The sequence below is a fragment of the Pholcus phalangioides genome, unplaced genomic scaffold (assembly GCF_987345545.1).
Source record: "Pholcus phalangioides strain wild (caught in Gottingen) unplaced genomic scaffold, Ppha-v1.0 ptg000029l_1, whole genome shotgun sequence".
NCBI lineage: Eukaryota > Metazoa > Arthropoda > Arachnida > Araneae > Pholcidae > Pholcus > Pholcus phalangioides.
This window is the reverse complement of record NW_028301619.1, coordinates 10026336-10049225: the sequence shown is the minus strand read 5'-3', so window position 1 is coordinate 10049225 and position 22890 is coordinate 10026336. Positions and strand designations below refer to the sequence as shown.

At 37.5% G+C, this 22890-nt stretch overlaps 1 protein-coding gene across 1 annotated transcript in view; it reads left to right on the top strand.

Moving 5' to 3' along the window:
• The window catches only part of LOC149067666 (supervillin-like), a 238023-nt gene that overhangs the window by 64192 nt on the left and 150941 nt on the right, over positions 1 to 22890 (top strand). The window contains exons 8-9 of the mRNA XM_089252480.1: positions 16566 to 16703; positions 18555 to 18691. Of these exons, the coding sequence (XP_089108606.1) occupies positions 16566 to 16703; positions 18555 to 18691 (275 nt within the window). The remainder of the gene's footprint in view (positions 1 to 16565; positions 16704 to 18554; positions 18692 to 22890) is intronic.

Sequence of the window (22890 nt, the reverse complement as noted above, 5' to 3'; positions counted from 1 at the left end):
CTCTGTAGATACGAATGCCACAACAGGCAAATTGCTCAACAAGGTAGCTGAATGGGAAAAAAAGGAAAAATGCTCACATACATACTAAAGGTCAGGTTATCACTTACAAGGTAACCTGAAATAAAGATATTGTTTCTAAAAAAAGTATATCAAGAAAAAGCTTAATTTAAAAATTACTTCTAGCTGCAGATTTTTGGTAAAATTCACAAAACTTATTTGGGAAGCTGTTCTGTTAATAGTATGAAAACATACCAACAAATCACACTGCTGGTTAATGATCTTCCATATTGATTTAGACAAACCACTAAGACATCCTGGTTCATGCAAGATGGCTTAAAGTGTCATCAACAGCTGAAGTTTTTGATTTCCTGGAGAAACATTTTAGTAATGGTGCGATTGTGCTCCAAACTTCCCCCACTCAACCAGAGAAGAAATGACATGGCCATTGTATTTCCCAGGATTTGAGTCTATGTAATTTCTTTCTTAAGAGTTACTTGAGAGATACCATGTACCATAAAAATATAAAAACCCCTCAAGAAATTTTGAAAAATAATCATTGTACCCAACATACAGTCATTCCAATTGTAACTTACCAAAATGCTTGCTAAATTTATTGCACAATTACGATATACAATTCGAGTTGGCAATGAATATTTCAAGAAATATATGTGATGTGATTTTTATGTATTGTCCATTTTGTGCTAGTATTGCAGTGCCATCAGTCAATAAGATTTTACTCTTGACAGTAGGACAGCTTCCTAAATAAATTTTGTGATTTGTCACACAAATATACTGAAAGGAAGTTTTTCTTGATATTCATTTCTAAAAACTGTCAGTTTGTTTCAGGACACCCTCTATATTAGCAGCCACTCCAAACTTCATGAAACAACTAAAAGAACTGAAAAGTTTAGTTTGAAAAGAAAATGAAGTTGGAAAATGTTTGATATGAAGAGATATTTCATATGAGATCATCTCAAACACATATGTACATTTTTAAAAAATACCGAACCAAAAGTTTGTATCAAACTTTGCCTCGACTAAGTAATATATATAACCCTAACTGGCTAATAAATTCCTGCAATAAAAATGTATGAAGTTATGAATTATAAATACATTTGCAATTAAACTTGAAAACTTTATTATAATGTCATAAAAGACAATATGCAAAGCAATGTTTGAGTGAATTGAATGCTAACATGAAAGAAAAAACATATTGGTTCACTTCATACATCTGACTCTATATTTGGTTGGCGAGAAAGCAACAAATTAGAGCACATCATAAATTTATGTCCAATACCCTGGATATTTCCTCTATATCACCAGTGACTTTGAACACACAGGTCATTATAATTTTCACTCAGTATAAATCAAAACCAAAATTTTTTCAGATGATATGTTTGAAATGGTGTTTTTATTAGTCTAGATTATGTGAACTAAGAGAGTGGTAGAATGTGCTCTAAAATGAGTCAAAATATGCACAAATGAAAAAATTGCATTAAAAAAAAATAATATGCATTCAAAATTTTTGTTCCTTGGTGAATGTTCACTTGCACGAAATTTTCTCATGTAAATAAAACTGTCACATTTGTTATTTAAGGTATTGTTATTAAAAAAAATTATAAAACGTGTCAATATTCAGTTAGAATTCATGACCTCTCCAGGGGTCGTTAAGCTATTCCATTTAATAACAACCTTATTAGAGAAAAATTCCCCAAGACACCGCATCCTGAAATTGTCCCGTAGCGATCGATATTGGTGTTCCCTTGACAAAGTAGTTTATTGACGGTGTATTAATAACTTGTGGTCCAACCTATCCATCTCATTAAAAATTTTAAACACTTCTACCATATCCCACCGACACCTGCGCTTTTTCAATGTTAACATATTTAAAAAATCAAGTCTCTCTTCATAGATTAAGCTCAGTGTGCCATCGATAGCAGGCATAGCTCTTCTCTGTACCCTTTCAACCATGTCTATATCCCTTTATAAGTATGGTCTCCAAAACCTTACGGTATACTCCAATTCAGAACAAACTATGTCCCAGAAAAGTGGAAGGATCACTTTAGGGGAATGTGAAGAGACTTTTTTTGAGAATGTAACCAAGAATTCTGTATGCTTTTTCACCACTGATGAACAACGTTCAGAAAACCTAAGCCACTCGTCAATGAGAATATCAAAATCGATGTTCTTATTTGTGACCAGAATGCCACCACCACTCCACTTATAAGTGAAATGTGGGTTGTTTGAACCAAAATGACAACCATGCACTTGTTAATGATGAAAGTCATGCTATACAAACATTAGCCCATGCTGCAATGATATTCAAGTTTGTCTGGAGTATCTCCCAATCACTTTGATTCCAGACTAACCCCAATAAGCTCCACGTCATCTGCGAATTTGCTAGCAAGAGCATTGATACTCTGATTGAGCTTATCCAGAAAAAGTGAAAGAAGAATTGGACCAAAGACACTTCCTTGTAGGACTCCACTCTTGACACCTGTCCAATCAGAAAATTTTCCATTCACCATAACCCGCTGTGACCTATCTCTTAATAACCATGATTCTATCCAATTCAGCAAGTTGCCCTCAATCCCAGTCATTTGTAAACGCTTCAAGAGTTTACCATGTTGTGTAACGATGTACGTTACTTCCCGGATTCTATTTTCATCTTTCCAAAATAATTTCGTCAGACAGATGACAATAATGATACGACAATCTTTTCATTTTCTTAAGAGTTTTAATTCGGCGTTAATCTTTATATTTTACAACATTTTAAGTCTACCAAACATGCATCAGTAAATTTGCTTTAGAGTTTTAGCGTTAACATATCACAGATTTCAAACGTTCTCACCCGATCGGTCCATTGATTACAGCCTTCTGGATGTCATTGTCACAAGAACGCGAAGAGTTCACTTCTTGATTTATCTGTGTGATCTCCTGGAGAGGGGGAGGCTCCATTGCAACAGCATCACTCATCCGAAAAGATGAACCCAACGAATAACCCTTCACGGATGAGAGCCGACATCTCATAAACACTTCAACACAGGCTGAGCGATTTTTGACAAGATGAAGAGAACGATCAACGGACCGAACGATGCCCAGGCACCTTGCTAGATCATCAACTCATGGCTGGAACGAGGCAGGATGAAATTAAATGTAACAACCAACGTCCAAGGACCAACGACCAACGTGTCTGTTCGTTGCACACTACCAGCATATAAGGGAAAATTTCCCCATCTCACATTACTGGAACCATTCCGTATCGAGACTCTGTGGCGCTAGAATCAACGTAACATATGAGAAATTTACATATTCACATGAACTAAAAATATTGCATGACATTCGGCATCTGGCAGCGCAAAAGATCGTGGCAGCCGATCTGTGGAACATGATCTTGCCGATCGATCCCAAAATCAATATTAAAGGTAGTGAAAATATAAAAATGACTAGAAAAGGAGCATTTCCGTTGGGGCCTAAATGTTAACGTTACAGTTGGACCCTATCGAATACCTTCTGGAAATCAAGGTAAACAACATCCATATTTTTGCCCTTACGCAAAGCCTTAGTCATGTGATCATAGAAGCAAAGAAGGTTAGTTACACATGACTTTTTCTTCCAGACCCCATGTTGATTATCCAACAATACATTATCATCGTCTATCCACTTTACTAATTGCCTTTTGATAATAATTTCCAATATTTTCTCTTGGGACAATACCCTTGGCAACAGTACTCCTGTAAACCTGCGCGACTGGCTCCAGGAATGCATTAGCACATTCCCTGAGGACCCTACACTAGATATCATCTGATCTTACAACCTCATTGATTTCCTGATAAAGCTTATCGATAAAAAGTGAAAAAACAATAGGACCAAGGACACTATCTTGATGGACCTCCACTTTTGACCAGTGCCGTCTTAACACATGGGCCTACCCGGGCCTGAAGAGAAGAGGGGCCTCACAAAAATGAGATACGGTTGAAATTTTCTAGAATTTACCAGGTAGGGCCTCAGAAAAACCACTTGTCCCGGTGGCCCATGATGCTCTTAAGATGGCCCTGCTTTTGACACCTGTACAATCAGAAAATTCTCTGTTCACCATAGCCTGTTGTAACCTATCTATCAACCACAATTCTGTCCAATACAACAAGTTGCCCTAAATCCCAACCTCATGTAGAAATGCTTCAAGAGCTTACCATGTTGGACCCCAACGAATGCCTTATGGAAATCAAGATAAACAATGTAGAAGTTTTTGCCTTTTCTCCTTAGTCCTTTGATCTTAGAAGCAAAGGATGTTGGTTACACGTGACTTTTCCTTCCTGAAGCCATGCTGGTTTTTCAAAATTTCATTATTCTCGTCTATGCACTTCACCAATTGCTTTTTGATAACAAAATTTCCAAAATTTTCGAGAGAGTTCATTAACTTACTGGACGATAATTTGGCATGGTTTCTCTACTACGTTTTTAAATATCAGAGCTATATTAGCAAGCTTCCAATCTCCTGGGAACATACCCTCAGCAATACTACTCCTGTAAATCTGTACAACTGGCTTCAGCAATTCATTATCACATTCCCTAAGGACTCTAGGAATAATATCATCTTGTCCTAGTGCTTTAATTGCACCTACATATTTTAAAAATTTTGGGACTTTCACATCTTCCACTTGAATTTAGTTGAGGACTTTATCACCCCATTACACACCTGTACTTTGGGTATCACCTTCACTATTAAAAACTGACGTGAAAAAGTCATTGAAAGCACTACACATTCTTACATTGCTCTCTGCACTAACCCTCATATCGAAAAGGAGTCAACTGTCCCCTTACATCAGTGTTTCTCAAAGTTTGGGTCGTGGCTCGTAGGGCTTTGAGGTGGAGATATTGATTTGTTTTCCTATTTATGCTTCGAAGTGGTTCTTTTATAAGCTAAAATATCTATCAAATTATTCTTGGGAGCTGCAGATGAATCATGAATTGGGTGAGAGAGCCACAGGTGACAATTACCGCTGCCTTACATCCATTATTGACATACCTGAAGAATGATTTTGGGTCAGAACCAATGTTACTTGCCAACCTAGATTCAAATTCCTTTTTACTATCCCTTATAGATTCCTTAAACACCATTCTTTCAGTAAATGATGACAGGTAATCCGTTCCACTTTAATACTCTCAGAATAACCTTCTCTTTTCTATATAAGGGGTCATTCAAGTATTATGTCAGCATCGATTTGGGGGTTCAGATTTGCTGACTTTTGATGACAAGGGGTGTGTGTGTGTGTGTTTGGATAATGCTTACGTCAATAACTACCCTTTATGAAAATGTGAAATATTCTTAATGGCATCTTACTCAGTACGCCAAAAATGAGAAAAAACCTTTAGATAGTCAGTGCGCACCTGAACTAACATTCCCCCTGTTGATAAGTACTCTACAAAAACTATGCAGCCGCTTTAGTGGTCTCTAAATGTTTCACAGATCCAAGTGATCTGAAAATGTGTCCAGGCCACTTAAGTGCTCTGGAACTGTGTCATGCATCACTCAAGTGATTCATAGTTATGCAGCGGATCACTAAAGTAATCTGGAAATGGACCGCAGGTAACTTGAGTGATGTATAACCACACTGGATGCCGCTTGAGTGCTCTAAAATTGTACCACATGTCCCTCAAGGTATTTCTAAATGTGCCACGGTGTGGCACATTTAGTGTGTCATCACTTAAGTGTTCTAGAATTGTCATGGGTTACTTAAGTGATCTGTAAATGTGCTGCTTGGTTCATTTTTACAAAATTAGGTTTGAGAGGGCAGGCCACATCATATAACTCCCCAGGGCCATTTGGCCCATGGGTTGCAATGAATTTCTTGACGAGAAATTTTGAGTTCTTAGCCTTCAAATAGCAGTAAAATTAACAAATTGATTAAAATAACTTATAAAGGTATTTTCTTCCAAATATATTCTTTCCGTCAGTGAGGGAGGGGGCAGAGCTGATGACAAAATTTTGCTGGCAAAGGGTGGAAGGTCAAAAATGGCAAAAAATTTTCTGGCTTACTTGAATTGCTGAAATTTGCTGCTTACTTGAATTGCTGAAATTTGCTGCTTACTTGAATTGCTGAAATTTGCTGCTTACTTGAATTGCTGAAATTTGCTGCTTACTTGAATTGCTGAAATTTGCTGCTTACTTGAATGGCCCCTAATGATTGTGCACGTTTAAAATGGGTAAAACGGTTTGTCCACATTTAGAGGTGTTTTCCCATCTTTCTTCCGTTTTTCAAATTCGAACATCTTAGAAACATGAATTTTTTTTTTTTGTATCAGGAGAGACAGGACAACAACTTTCTAATGATGTTTTGAGGCACTCAAGGACTGTATAAAAATTTATTTTTTTATTTTAATAACTGTACAATCCCTTGCAACATGAATGACCTATCTGAGCATTACATGTTATTTGGAATCTTTTTCTAATTGGAAGTACCTTCAGAGGATCAAAGGTTCGCCAGTAAAATGCCATACCCCGTGTTTGCTATTCACCCTGCATATGATATTCAGGGCTCCCACTTTTCCTACTTTTGTCTTACTTTCTAGTTTTTGTCCTACTTTTTACCAAATCCAGTCAACAAAATTTGTGTAATTGATTTTAATTGAGGGGAAAATCATTGATATATTGCCAAGTTTATGAATGTTGTAGAATGCAAATAATGATGCTGCCAAAGCAGAAATGGTATCGTTTGGTTTGTTAACTTTTCATTTATTTAGTTTTAGGGTTCAACAAGTAGAGTAGTCATTGAAAACTTCTGTCTAGATGGAAAAAATAATTTTGTATTCACTACGTCATGGTCTTGCACAGTAACTAACCTTTATCATCAGGGTTGTGGTAAAAAAATTGGTTTTTTTAAAAAAAAACAGATTTTGGTTTAAACCGGTTTTTTGTTTTAAATAGTATTAACATTACAAACAATAAAATTTCTGAAAAATCACTCAAACTTCTAATAATTAATTAAAATAAAATGTTTATTCATGTAATTAACACTATTCCCATATTAATTAATCAATAAATATTTTATTACCAACTTTAAAATGGTTTGGTTAAACCAACTTTTGCAATTTAATTATTTTTTGCTTAACTCAATGGATTACTTTGTGTTTGAAAATTCTTTTAATGTTATTATTAATCATATAATATAAAGATGTTTTTTCTCCAGTTACTTTCAGTATGCTTAATTAGGAAGCTATTTTGGAAAAACTATAATGAAAATAAGGTGAATATAATGTATTTAATGATGCATAAATAATGCAGATTAATTAACGATGATTCACGGTATACAGGGTGATTATAGCTAAGGTTGTTATTTCAAAACACTGTAAAAAGAAGAACGATTGTCAGAAGACTTGAAAATTGACATGAATATTCCTGAAGAACTGGAATTTTGTTTGTTCAAGGGGAAAAAATACTTGAAAATGTAAAATTAATGACATCATCCAACACGTGGGAAATTTTCTTGCAAAATTTAAACGATAGCCAGTCATGGCAAAATGATAACTTAATTATAGCATTGCACGAGTTCATAATTCATGGAAACATCACAAAAAAAAACCGAAGTAATTGAACAAATAACTACGACTTACTCAAGAAATGTTAAATATCTATGTTGTCTTCCGTGTTCTGGCTATGAAGTGAAAGCATAAAAAGCAAGCAAAAATTCTTGTTCAACAACAGATCAGAGTATGCCATGATCATGATGGGGATGCGCTTGCAATTCACCTTTATTAAACCAAATGCGCCCCCTTGTTAATATTCCTGAGGAACTTCTAACATATAGGGGATGCCCTGAAGCTTGCAATTCACCAAAGTTTGCTATCCGACCACTGTTCATAACATTTTGAGGTACACCCCCCCCCCCACAGCCAGAAGTTGCAAGGGTTAAGGTCAAATGAACTGATAGCCGGCCAGGTGTCATGCAATCCTGTTATTGACAAAATGGGTCTTCAGCAGCTGCTTTGCTGGTATTGCAATGTGCATCTTGATAGACGTTGTTCTATCCACATGCTGATGCTGTGGAAGTGTCGAAATGATGTGGCTGCACACAATGGATTATACTGCTGGCCAAGTACAGCATCATCTACTTGCACATTTTGATTTTGTACTACTTGCACTTTTTTCTTTCGCCAAAGAAAAAAGTGCTTCAGGAGTATCCATGCAAATTTCCAAGTCATTCTGACCAGTACTTATTGTATAGTTTTTCGATAAAAACTTTAATTATAATCACCCTGCATATAGCTGATTATTTTTCATAAATCTGTTACTCCTACTATACAGTGGAACCCTGATTAACTTGGCCTAACAGTGAAAGTATATAAAAAACAACTATTGAGACTGGGAGATATACAAGAGATGTGCTACTTATGGGAGAGCAAATGAAAATGTCTGTGAGGTAATGTAACTACTAGTACACTAGTCTTTGTCCTTTAGGGACAGCTGGTGTCTTTATTGCATTATAGGACCACCTGCCCCTAGCATGATGGTATCACTAGTGTTGCTGCTGCTTTGTGAAGGGAAAAAGAAACCTTGTGAGGTAATACACCACTACATTTAGATGTATGATATAATCCTTATTCATGAATTTGGTAAAGATATATAGAGCATCAGAATGTAGCCAAAGGTTAGAAAATGTGGTGAGAATGAAAAATTTTGGCTTCTGTATATACACTGGTGTAAGAAATTAAGAGAATTTGCAGACTTGGTCGATTATCTCTAGAACTACTGTACCGATTTTAATGAAATTTGATATGTACATACATTGATACAATACAAAACAAATAACCATTCAATAATTGTAATACACATACGCATGATCGTGCATAACACTCGTTGGAGTCGGAAGGTATGAAACAGTGGTTGCAGAATAAACAAAAAAATGGGTTAATAGGGGGTATGGACCCCTCTTACAGATATACAGGTCTCGCAGCGTGATTTTATACTTGAAATAAGGCAGTTTATCATTTCCTGTGGCAATTGCTCCCACTCGTTCAGCAACGCTGTTTTCATTCCCTGGATGGTTCCCGGAGGGGGGTTGCGAGTTGCAATTGCCCTCCCCAGAGCGTCCCAGACATGCTCTATAGGGTTAAGATCTGGAGATCTGGCTGGCTAATCCATCCGGCGAATATCCTTGCTCTCTAGAAAATCGTCGAGCAGAAGAGCTCTATGTGGCCTCACGTTATCGTCCATTAAAATAATCTCAGGGCCAACTGCACCCCTGAAAAGGCGAACATAGAATTCCAAGACCTCATCCCTATATTTCACACCAGTCACAGTGCCTCTTTCAAAGACATGGGGAGGTGTGCCGCCATCCAACATGATGCCTGCCCAGACCATGGACATTGGAGGGTAGGTAGCAGGTCCCTGGTTCTCTCCATATGAGCGTACGGCAAGAATCGGTGCTTAGGCTGAACCGGGACTCATCAGTGAAGAGAACGGTCACCCATTGATCCATACTCCAATCTCTATGCTCTCTGCACCATGATAAATGGATTCTCCTGTCCGTAGAAGTGAGTGGAACGCAAACAGCAGGTCTTCTTGCAAGCAACCCTCTCTCATGAAGTCTTTTGGAAACAGTCACCCTTGATACACGGGTTCCTGTGGCTGCATACAAGTCACGAGAGAGCTGAGAAGCTGTAGCACTCCTGTTACGCCTCGCTATAATCGACAAATGGCGATCCTCTCTGGCGGTCGTGGCTCTTGGACAACCTTGCCCATGCTTTCTCTCGATGGATCCGGTATCCTGGAACTGTTTCCATAAGTTACACACGACGCTGGGCGTTAAATTGAACTCTCTACAAATCTGGACTTGAGATTGGCCTGCTTCTAGCCTCCCCACAATTCGCCACCTCATTCCATCATCTAAATGTTGGTGGTTACTCATTTTTACTGTTACAATTTGAAATTAACAGATTGCTGCAAAATAACACCAAGAAATTCGCCAAGGTGTGCTAGCGAACGAAATGCGTCTTAACTTTAGCTCGCTTATAAAGCCTGTTTCTCTACTGGCTCCGCCTACACACACATGTACGCTTACGTATTTGACGTACAAGATTTCCATTTTTGTCTAGAAGCACTGGTTTTGCATTCAGTTCAGTTCTTTTCATGAAATTCGATAAAATATGCAAATTCCCTTAATTTATTTCACCAGTGTAACTTTAAATAACTAAGATACTTCATATGAAAAAAATATATATATTCAGGCCACTTTTATGAGATTTTTGAAAAATAACCACTTACACCATCTTATGCCATTTAAAGATATACCATCAAAATATACCCCAAGAATATGAAATGTGATAAAAATGAAAAATTTTGGTTAATAATGAACCAATATGATATTTTTCAAGGAAAAAAAATTATATTTAGGGCACTTTTATTTGACTTTTTGAGAAAAAAAAACACTTGGTTAAAACTAAGGTTTAAACCAAACAACCCTGGTACAGCGGCATCTCTGATGTCATTAACTCAGAGTATTGCTCTTTAGGCATTATCACAATTGTCCCCTTTATATGCTCTAGGAGTTTTTGTGTTTTTTATGTGTTTGCCTTATTCGTTGGCGACTTCTTAATATTCTTGGACAAAGTCGATCTACTCTTCCCCTTCCCCCTATCTTACCCATGGTAAATTCAACTTAGCTTACACAATTTGGAATTACCATAAACTAGGGTAACTTTAGTACAAGTATTCTACAGTTTTGAATGTGGTATCCATACTGTAATTGTTAACAACATGATTTCTGCAGGAAAATACAGCTATAACCCTCAGCTTGCTTGCCATGGCTGATTTATTTAAAATTATTTATAATATAAATAAGGAGAGACACTCACATAATTCTATTGTTCTAAAATCACCCTGTTATGCAGGATAACTTTAGGATAAGCCTTTTTTCTATTCTGAGAAAACCATATTGTAAAATAACCACTTGGAACTGCTAATTACAACATTTAATGAACACAAAATTATGCATATAGAAGACGGTTATGCAACACAATGGGCGCCATTGTTATCATGACATCCACTGTCTATCTTATAATACACAATCAGCCTTCTTGGAGATGAAGCTTGTGCTGCCATTTGTCGGTCACTTTTTCAGTTAGTAATATTCACAGCATTTCTTCCTCCCTAAAGAAAACAGTGAGTTGGTCAACTGCTTTGGAGGATGTCTGACCCTTGAAAATCTTCAAACTGGTGCTGACGGTTTCACCTTCTCACACCGGTTGTCTTCATTCTTCAATCCATCTGCATGCTCTGCAGCTGAAAGGACACTGACAGAAGTCGTCTTACTCTCTTCTTTAGTGCCTAGTTGTTTTGTGACATCTGGTGATGGCATGGCTTCACTATGGTGTAACTGATCTGTGTGCTTGAATAGAGAACCTGAAGGTGTTTCAAGATGCACCATGGATCTACCTGTAGTACCAACAACAGTTTCCTTAATTCAACGTTGTCCTCTGCCAAAGTTCCTGTCCCACACATCATCTCCAGGATGCAAAATTGTTGCATGACTAGGATCACCTGGAACTGAAATATGGTTTTCCTCTGGTCTAATAAAGTCTAAACAAGATCTCAATTGCCCTTCCATACATGGTAATCGCTGGAACAACACCTGAAGAAGCAAGAGATGTTCTGCATAAGTTGAAAAGTACTCTTTCAAACCACCAAACTTATTCTTTGCTAACCCAGCCTTGACAGTTCTTACTGCCCATTCAGCCAATCCATTTGAGTTTGGATGGTAGGGGGCTGTTCGAATATCTACATTACCACGACTATGTAAAGATGAAGAAAATTCTTCACTGATGAATGACGGTCCATTGTCAGACACTATGCTTTTTGGAAGCCTTAAACGAGAAAACAAGTTATGCTATAGCGAAACAGTAGTAGCTGAAGAAGTCTAGGGTGCTCTTCTATCCTCTTCACAAAGCTGCATCTATGACAATGAGAAGTGTATGGCATTTCACTGGACCAGCATGATCAATATGGATTCTGTCCCATGGAACTTTGGTCACTTGCCAAGGAACATGTTTGGCAGGAAGCATGGGTACATTTTCTTGACATAACACATACGAGCAAACAAGAGACTGTCATTATCATCGAGCAACCCACTGTTCTCTTATGAGTTGAATGGTGTCACTATCCCGGATGCAACTAGGGTCACTGATTTGGGAATTCTCATTGTCGAGCGGCTTACGTTTTCTGAACATTGTTCAGCGGTGGTCAAAAAAGCAAGTAGAATGCTTGGCCTCATTTTCAAAAAGGTATCTTCCCTTCTCCTAAAGTCGTCCTTCTGCTTTTCGAGGCTTAGTTAGTCCTGGACTGGAGTATGCTGTAAGGTTTTGGAGACCATATCTACAGAGGAACATAGACTTGGTTGAAGGAGTGCAGAGAAGAGCTACACATGTCCTTATTGGCACACAGGGCTTAAGTTATGAAGAGAGACTTCATTTTTTGAATATGTTTACATTAGATGAACGCAGATGTTGGGGAGACATGATCGAAGTGTTCAAAATTTTCAATGGGATGGATAGGAGGGACCATGACTTATTAATTCGCCGTCAATCGACTGCCTTTACAAGGAGACACCCGTATCGATTATTAAGGGACAATGCAAGGTTATGGTGTCGCAGGGAATTTTTCTCTAATAGAGTTGTTAATAAATGGAATAGCTTACCCCCGGAGGTAGTAAATTGTAACACAATTGACACATTTAAAAAGAAATATGATAAACATGTTGGGGTAAATCGAGAAGCTATCCATTCTTAGAATAAGACAACCATAAGTATTCTTTATGGGCGTTGCATAATATTTTGTCATGTGTATATATTGTTTGTAATATTTATTAATTACATTTTTAGTTGGGTTGCTGTATTTTTGAAATATGACATCCATATTTTTATGGGCATCTTTTTCTCAGCCACCTTGTTGGGCATTTTGCCTGTTGTGGCATTGTATTTGTATATCGATTCTTGGCCACCACACACTTGAACGTGACATATCTTTGACTGCTGACATTCCTTGGTGGCTACCATGAAGTTCATCTGAGATGAATCTCTTGAAGCAGAGGTATAAAAACTCTAGTTCCACGCAATATCACACCTCCATCTATGGAGAGTTCATGTTGGCTGAGCCAGAATGGATGCAACTCTTCTCTGATGGTCTTTGGTCAGCCATGCTGGATGTATTTCTTGACTTCCACCAGAATAGGATTTTCATCGACAACAGCAGCAATTCGGTGAGAAGTTAACAGACTAGGAAACATTTTATTTTCTAAATATTATGCTGAGGTGAACTCGGAAAGTAAAGTAATCTTGTCTCCGCCGGGACTCGAACCCAGGCCCTCTTGCATCTTGCATACTGGGTAAGCATGCTACCATCTACACCACTGGAGACACGACCCTGTCTTCCTTATTTCACACACTGTGGCCACAGTTAACAGACTGTCATCATGCTTTGTTTCTGACAACAAACTGAGCAGTGGTCGATGATCTGTCACAAGTGTAAATTGGCAATCCAACAAATACTTTCTGAAGTGCATCACTCGAAAGACTAGAGCCAAGGTTTCTCACTCAATTTGACCAGTTCTTTTCAGCCTTACACAAGGATCTAGAAGCAAAAACAATAGACCTTTTTCCTCGATGAGACAACACAGCACCCAGTCCATAAGGGCTAGCATGCCATGTTAAGATAACTGGCTTATTCTCATCGCAGTGCACGAAGTTGGTACAGAAGGAATGGGGTCAAGGCTATCAGGACCAACTCATGATGTCACATAGGAATAGCAATGATCCTTTAAACTTGGATAGTCACAGTTCTTAGGATCAACTTCATTATCAATGGAGTTGTTAGCTGGAAACATTAATGAAAAACAAGAAACACTAAACACACCAAAAGTATGGGTGTCTGCAGCCACATACATCTTAATGCAATTATAACTAGATAGCACATTTCCTTACTATATTATACAATTTTTTTTGGTATTGAAAGAAAACGGAAAAGTTTAGCAATCAAAAGAAAACTTCAGATTTCATTCAAATGGAGAAAAATAATGAAACGAAGCAAAATCAAGAAAAAACTGAGCTTCCATCATCAACTTTTTTTCTTTTTTTTCTTTGTACAATCAACATAAGCAATTAACTCTAGATGCATATTTCAGCAAAAGTAGTACCAAATAAAAGGAAAAAAACATAAATTTACTAGTTTGTTTTCTCCTTATTTATATGTTTCTGCAGTCCAAAAAACTAAAATTTGTTTATATTGGAAAGTCTGTTATAATGACAATCTTCCCTCTGATTATGAACTTTCATTATAATGGACTTTTACTGTACATGCATGCGAGTAGTACAAAATCTATTTATCAGTTGTTCAAAATTATGCAATGCATCATAACAATTTTGAGCTTGTCTCGTGCACCACAGTTTTGTATAAGTAGGTGTTGAGATGGAAATTGACACTCAGTTCTCATGTCCTTCCTGACACATTTCATATTTGATGCTGTTGCTGCAAAAACATAGTTTTGTGAAGATAATGCATTGTTGAATAGTACTAATATTGAAATGGCATACTATCAAAATTGTTATGGGAATTTGGGTCACACAATTGAAAAGATGAGAAACTGCAAGTATAACGCCAAGTTCTAACACTTAGTATTGCACAAAGAAATTTGTTTCAGTACCTGTATTTTTTTCTTTATGTTATTGCTTCTAATTTTTTATTTATATGCTTGGGTTGGTATGTTAAGGTTAGTATCCTGGTTTTATACTGTACACTAAAAAACACACCGATACAATATTTTTCTTCAGCTTCTTGATGTTTGGTTTGAAGGGTAGCTATGGTATCAGTTGTTGGGGGCAGAGCGTGCCGACAGAGTTGAAGAAAAAAACCAACGATCGGAAGTTCATTTATTCCATAAAAGTTGCAAGCAAAAAAAACAAGATCATTTGCGATCATTAAAAAAATGAAACGACCGACAAATAACAATCGGCAATCTCAGGGAGAAAAAAAACATAATCCCGACATACATGCAGGAAAAGAACAGGCGCACACAGAGAAAAAACCAGTCTATATAAAGCCGTGCTCCCGTGAGGGTGAGAGCACGCCACCACCGATTTACATGTTACGTTGGGCTGACCAGTTCCTTGCACAGGGAAAAAAGAGAAATAACATTCCAACATTAGTTTCTCATTGTGCTATTGTTAAATTACCTTGGGCCTCCTGCGGAATAGTCCTTGATCTAGTCATTTTGAAATCTGAACCGTTATTTGAGTAACAAACTTAAGAACGGCCTCACCTGGTTGCTGATTGCTTCTACTGAAACCATGTGCAAATGGTTTGGTGGTTGGCAGATTTCTTCACATGGCAGTTACATTACTGATCGAATTGGATTACATCGAGTCTGCATCAGAGATGCCATTGCTTGTCCTCTCCCCCGATGCTGTGGTTACATCATCGAGTGATGATTGGGACAAACTTCTTAATTGAATCATATGACTCTTGTGATGGTGGTCCAATAGAATGTAATTGGTGAAATCAAAACTTTTTCTAGAAACTCTGTTGTTAAAAAAAACTTTAACGAAGATCTAATAATAACCAAGTTGGGGAGAAATATTATTTGTGTGCGATCTGATCTAGGAATGTTCAAATAAATGTTTTAAAAGGAAAAATATATTGTCAATTCATTCTTGTAACCTGTAGTGGGAAACAATATTGGGATACATAATAATTAATTGAACCGGGAATGCAACATACATTGTTGCACTATACACTGTGAATACAAGATAAAAAGAAAAAGTTCAGGTACTGTAAACAGACCGCTGTGGTAGCCGAGTAGTCATAATGACGGACTTGCATCGCGAGGATCTGGGTTCAAACCCCACCGTCGCTATGGTGGTGATCAGATGAAGTTGGTTTTCTGTGGTTTCCAATTTTGAGGCACAAATGTGAGCCAATCAACCCATTAAAAAATCCAGCCACAAAGCAACAGGCCTACAATGATACAATTATTCAATCATTACACTTCACTCATAGTTTGACAAATATATGACAGATGGCAGCACTATAGCAAGCATTACATAGAAACAAGCTTCACTATAGATTCACAAGACATACATGCACATTTCCCAGCAGGGCCCAGTTCTTCAACCAACTGCTAAAATCTCTTCATTGAGACAGAGTAGCAGGACATGATCTGGTTAAGAGGAGATGGAGATACTGTAACTGTAAACACACTGAATTCCTTTGTATAACAATTAGCACTGCATGTTTAGTTTTCATAACTGTAAGAGGGATAGTTTCTATAACTGATTAACTCAAGAAGTCAATACACAAAAATGTAGACATAAACACAATTATTTTTATTCATTTTGCTATATTTTCTCATAAAAGTACTGTACACAAAAAATATGAACTTGCAATCAATTTAGTTTAGTTCTTGCATATTTTATTTTGGGGATAATCTCAGATTTCTTCAAAATAGTATTTCTTTGCAGATTTCTTAAATTTGCATTATAGGATTATCTGACATCCATTTCATTTTTAATTCTTTTAGTGGCTAAATCTTCTGGCTTTGCTGTATCTGCTTTAGCTGGTCTAGCAAGCACTGAAGATTTCAAATCGGTTGCGCTCAAAAAAGCTGTTAGCGATGACAATTTTCAGGACCATGCTATTTCTCTTATTCAAGTAAAAGGTATATATATATTTTTTTTGTTTGATTGTATTTCATTATAAAATTTAATTATTGAAACACAGAAATTTAGTGTTGCTGTTTGTGTACACCCCTGCAGAGATGGCGCTTAAATCACTTCAAATACCCAGAATTTTGGGAAAAGATGCATAAAAATTTCATTCTTGTGTACCGTGGGATGCATACTTTCCGAGTTTTGAGAAAGTACGGAGAGGAAAACCTCTGTACCAACTTTTTTCCCTCCTCACCATTTATCATGATTGCGCTATGTCGTGACCTTTGAAAAGTAGTTCCACTACTTTTAAGTATAAAGGCAGTATAAACTTATTGATATAAAATACATATCCCTGTGGGCTATATCACGAACAGGCTGATTAAATATCAAGTTCTGTCCCTGAATGGGTTGCTATTACACTGAATTTTCTAAATACAACACCACAACAGGCAAAATGCCCAACGAGGTGGCTGGGGAACTAATTTCTGAGGGTTTTTCCATCTGTGGGGTATATATCTCAGGAGAATTACGGTACTTCTGCAGCTATCCACCCACATTCAGAGACAGTGTATTCACAGTGTAAATTTGATTTGTTCCCACAAGATGCACATGTGCCTTTTTGAAAAATCATGTAGGATTACATCGTCTGTTCAAATTATAAAAAAAGTTTTCCGAGATTGTTGGAGAAAAAAAACAGAATCTAAAAACTTGATCATAAATATCCACAGTTTTGTCATCCAGCCAGTATACAGTCGTGAGTTTCACATCACAAAAATCCAGGTTTGAGAGGCGCTAATGCACAGCAGTGGTCGGCTAAATATGATTGTCTGAGGTTCTCTAACTTTGAGTTAGCTATAGTTCTGAACAGAGCTCTGTTGCCACGACGCAGAGGCGGCTCTTTGGATGTGTGGCCACACAGAGTGCCACTCTAGGAGAGGTGCCAAATCCGAGATGGAAAAGCAGAAATTTTTTTTTAGAAATTATTGGATGGGAAAAAATTGGGATGGGGTGGGTAGGAGAAGCGCCAAAAATAGGTCCTACACGGGTAGAGATTTTGTCTTGAGCTGACCCTACAATGATGATTAGCAGCCCTACAACACAAATACACGTGAAATTGCAAATACACACAGTGATTTGGAGGATGGGTAGCACTGCCTACTGAACACAAAGCACTCACAATGCTGGACACACAAGCGCACTGTTAGATTTCAGCCATCACATCTCATCATGGACATGACGATCGTTCCCCAAGAGATCAGCATAATGGCAATGAAATATGGCATTGACATGATCATCTCTACAGAACCGGTGAGACAGCGATCGAAAAGTGACTAGAACATCGGCTGTTCGCATCCTTCAGGGTATCATAAGTGCGGAGATGCACATGGCGCCTTTATCGTGAGTTGATTCATACTGCAAAAACAAAGAAGTGAGCACGAGAGGACAATATGCAACTGCTTGTAAGGGAAACTTTCCTGACCATGTAGGGTCACCGGATCCAATCAGATTCAAGAAATAACACCTGAATTTGCATAACAGAACAGTTAAACAATCTCATCATACAAAATATTTGAAAGTCTGAAATTTCTATAGAAATTTTATTTACAAGAGTAAATTAAAAGAAAAAAGAGTGCTATGACTTTTTAGCACAGACTTTTCTGGTCGTATGAAGTTTCATCTGATTAATTACCCATCACAAAGTATAAAATTTTGTGAAGAAATAAAGAAAAATTATAGACATCCCCTTATAAAGGCTATATATTTACTCGATCTGGCTACCTATTCTATAAAACAATTTCATATCTAAAGTTTATTCCATCAAAATTTAATTGTGTATGTGTCCCTTTTTAATTTTTTAGGTCGAAGATATGCTCAGGTACGTTTAGTAGAGCCTACTGGTACAGCAATGAATCACGGAGATTGTTATGTATTGATTACACCATTTCAAGTATATTGTTGGTATGGGGAGTTCAGCAATGTTATAGAAAGAGTGAAGGTAGGTATATACTTCTCATACATTGTGCTTATCTTCTTATATTGTTAATTATTTACTAGAACCCTACTAATCCAAACAGCTGAAAGAAAGCATGGGAAGATGGACAAAAGGACCCACACCATGCATAGAGCAATATTCGTCATCATCAACATTTGTTGGTGTCCCAGGAGGAAGAGCTGAGGCAATTCTGCCCATCACTCTGACACCAGGTAGAGGATCATGAATTGTGGTTCATGAAAATGTGAAGAAGTATGTCAAGTTGCCTCGTGGTAAAACCAATTCAAAGGAATCAACCAAAAATGATTGAAACTCTGAGTCAGTGATATTCCAGAACACACGTAACTTTTTCTTTTAACATGTGGGGATGCTAGTGCTGGTGGATGTCTTGTTATTTCGGAAACATACTGAATCAAACATACTCCTTTTCTTTTTTAAGTTATTTAATAGAAGAAATAGAAGAGAGAGAGAGAGATTTTTACAACATGTTCGGTCGACAGTTGGAGCCAGACTGAACTCCAATACAAGAAGACACTAGATAATGCCTAGCTAGTGAGTGGCATAAAAAACATAACAAGAATATAAAAATTGCGCAAGACAAGCAGCGCCACAGTACTCCCCCCCCCCCCCCACGAGTCTGCCGTCCGAGTACAGCATATGGCACAATGTAAAAAATATGATAATATAGTTACGGCAACTAATATATATAGCCTTGACATGTGCAAAAAAAAATTTGTTAAAAAAATTCAAAAAATACGCAATACAAAATTTTTTTCAAAAGTAATGAAATATTGATATGCACAATTAATAGTCGAGCAAAAAATAAATTACAAATGGTAAAAAAATTAGTAAATGTACATATATGCAAAAACGATTACGAGACTAGATAATGACATAAATACATATAATAAAATTCAAAATTGAAAATTTTGCAAAACATAATAATATTAATTTTCAAAAAATGTTGCAAAAAACAATAATATTATTCATTTGAAAAAATATGCAAATAAGAATAATATCAAGGAATTCTTATACGAACCGTACGCCCTGATAGAGTTACATAAGGCTGTGAACGGTTCAGTGAACGGTGATTGCTGATTAAAAGTGCTATCAAGCAAAAATGCTGGTTTCAATCTATCTATTGAAATCTTTGTTAGTTTGCCTTTCATGTTCACTGTATATACTTTTGGATATTGTTCAATCACTTCATATGGCCCCAAATATGGTTGTTGAAGGGGCTTTCGTACGGTGTCCAGCCGTTTGAACAGCAAGTTCTTTATGAACGAAAACGTTGTGAGTCCCATGCCTTGAAGTTTGGATCAGACGTAAAGTGTTTATGTGATCTCATAGAGCCCGTAGAAATTCCGGCTGTGTTGGCTGAAGATTGGAACTCACCAGGTAGGCGCAATGGTGATCCGTAAACCATCTCAGCAGCAGAAGTGTTGATGTCCGGTTTGATGCTGGCTCGGGTGGACAGAAGTATGGTAGGTAACACTTCAGTCCAATGTTCTGTGGCATGGCAGCGTATGGCACCTTTGATCTGCCGGTGGAACCTTTCAACGATGCCATTGGAGGCCAGATGATACGCTGTTATGCGTGTTTTCTGAGTTCCAAGGAAACGAACGAATGTGTGAAACAAATCACTTTCGAATTGGCTCCCTTGATCGGTGGTAACCGATTCCGGAACTCTGAATCTGCTAATCCAGCCAGAGTATAATGTCTCTACGACGGTTTCTGCTTTTTGGTTTTCCATCGGGAAAGCCTCTACCCACCTGGTGTATCGATCCACACAAGTAAGGCAGTAGGTGAAACCCCGAGAAGGAGGAAGAGGACCAACAATGTCGATGTTAATGTGCGAGGATCTGCATTGAGGCAAAGGGTATGCACCGATGGAAGATCGAGTGTGACGATGCACTTTTGAGCGTTGACACTCGATGCATGCCCTGGTCCATCATGTGACATCCTTGCAAATTGAACTCCACACAAATCGTTGATGAATAAGGTCCTCAGTTGATTTAACGCCTTGATGGGCGAGGTTATGAAGGACCGTAATAATATCGAGCACCCCACCTGGTTGTCGGAGATCTAGTAATTCGGCATCTGTACTCTGTGAAGTAGCAATAGCTGCATAATCAATCGAGTCAGGTAAATTAATTTTGGACAATCTGGAAAAGCATCCGTTACAATATTTCGCTCACCCTGTATGTAACGAATGTCTGTAGAAAATTGAGATATATATTCTAAATGAAGACGTTGTCTGGGAGAGCTATTATCATCGACTTTGTGAAAAATATAAGTTAGAGGCCTATGATCACTGTAGACCGTAAATGGTCTGCCTTCTAACATGTGTCCGAAATGTTTAATAGAACTATAAACCGCAAGCAACTCGCGATCATAAGTACTATAGTTCTTTTCAGTTGTTGTTAACTTTCGAGAAAAAAATGAGAGTGGTTCGACGACTTCATCGGAAGTTTGTTGTAAAACAGCTTCGAGATCAAAATCCGATGCGTAGACTGTCAACGAAAGATGAGCATCGTGTTTAGGATGAGCCAAAAGCGTGGTGTTGGTAATAGCATGTTTACACGTTTCAAAAGCAGCAATAGTTTCCCCCGACCAAGCAATGAGAGATTTATCTTTTTTCTTCTTTCCTTTGCACAAATCGTGTAAGGGAGCCTGGTCAGATGCTGCGTTTTTTAAGAAACTGTGGTAAAAGTTTAGAATTGCTAGAAATCTTGGAAGTTCATCAACCGTTTTTGGTTGCGAATAATTACGAAGAACGTCAACTTTTTCTGGCAAAGGAGAAATGCTGTTGCTGTTAACTAAAAATCCTAAGAACTCTATCTCAGATTTCCCAAATATGTATTTATCAGAATTAAGAATTATACCAAAACTGTTTAAACGTTCAAAAACCAATTCTAGATCTCTAAGATGTTCTTCCTCTATTGTTGATGCAACTAGTACGTCATCTAAATATGCATAACAGTTCAAGTCTCTTAAGACAATATCTATGAACCGTTGAAATGATTGTGCCACATTAGACAATCCAAAACACATATATAAGTACTCATAAAGTCTGAATGAATGGTAATAATGGCAGTTTTTTCAACAGACTCAGGATCTAAAGGTATCTGTTGATAAGCCTTAACCAAGTCCAATTTAGAAAAAATGCTTTTTCCCTGCAGACCATAACTTAAATCATGAACATGTGGTATAGGATATCTGTCTGGACACGTTATAGAATTAAGTTTTCTGTAATCCCCACATAAACAGTATTCTCCATTACGTTTAGAAACAATGTGTATTGGGCTTGCCCATGGACTTTTTGAAGGTCTCAGTATGCCCTGATCCATTAGCGTTTGAACTTTGCGCTTTGCAATAGCAAGTTTCTCTGGAGAAAGTCTGCGGGCTTTGGTAAAGACAGGAGAACCTTTAGTAGTAATGCGATGTGTAACGCAGTGTTTTTTAGAAGTAGCCCCAAGCATAGAAGGATTCGTTAGATTAAGAAATTTACATAAAATTTTCAAGTACGGCAAATCTCCACAAATGGTCTTTAAGCCTAATGTAGTGCAACTGGCATTGCTACATTTGATTGAAGGTGAAGTCAAACTGTCAATCAAACGTGACTTTTTTACGTCAACTAATAGACCATAATGTTCTAAGAAATCAGCACCTAATATCGGGCGATTAACATCAGCTATAACGAAGGACCATCTAAATAGTCTGCGTAACCCTAAATCCACTGATAAAGATTTGCAACCACACGTAGAAATTTTAGTATCGTTAGCTGCGTATAGCGAAAAGTTTGTATCTTCTGCTTTATGTACCTGTGTATCTCGTGGGAAAACCGAAATGCTAGCACCTGTGTTCACTAAAAATCCAGTACCGGATTTTCGATCATGAACAAAAAGGCGAACTAAACGATGGCCATCACCTGCTGTCGAAAAAAAAAAGGGGCCAGTTAGTTTTCCAACCAATCACAGGGTTTAATGCATTTTGATGCTTTTCTACCGAATTTGAAATGATACCAACAATAAGGTTTGCGTTTGGGTGTACCATCACCACTAGACCTCTCTCTAGACCGAGAATTTGAACAAACTCTTCCCTTCTTGCTAAAATTTTTCTCTTTATAGCGGGATAAGTGGTCAACAACAGTGGTCAAATTCGAAATTTGACTTCGAAGTGATTGCAAGCTGATGGTTTCA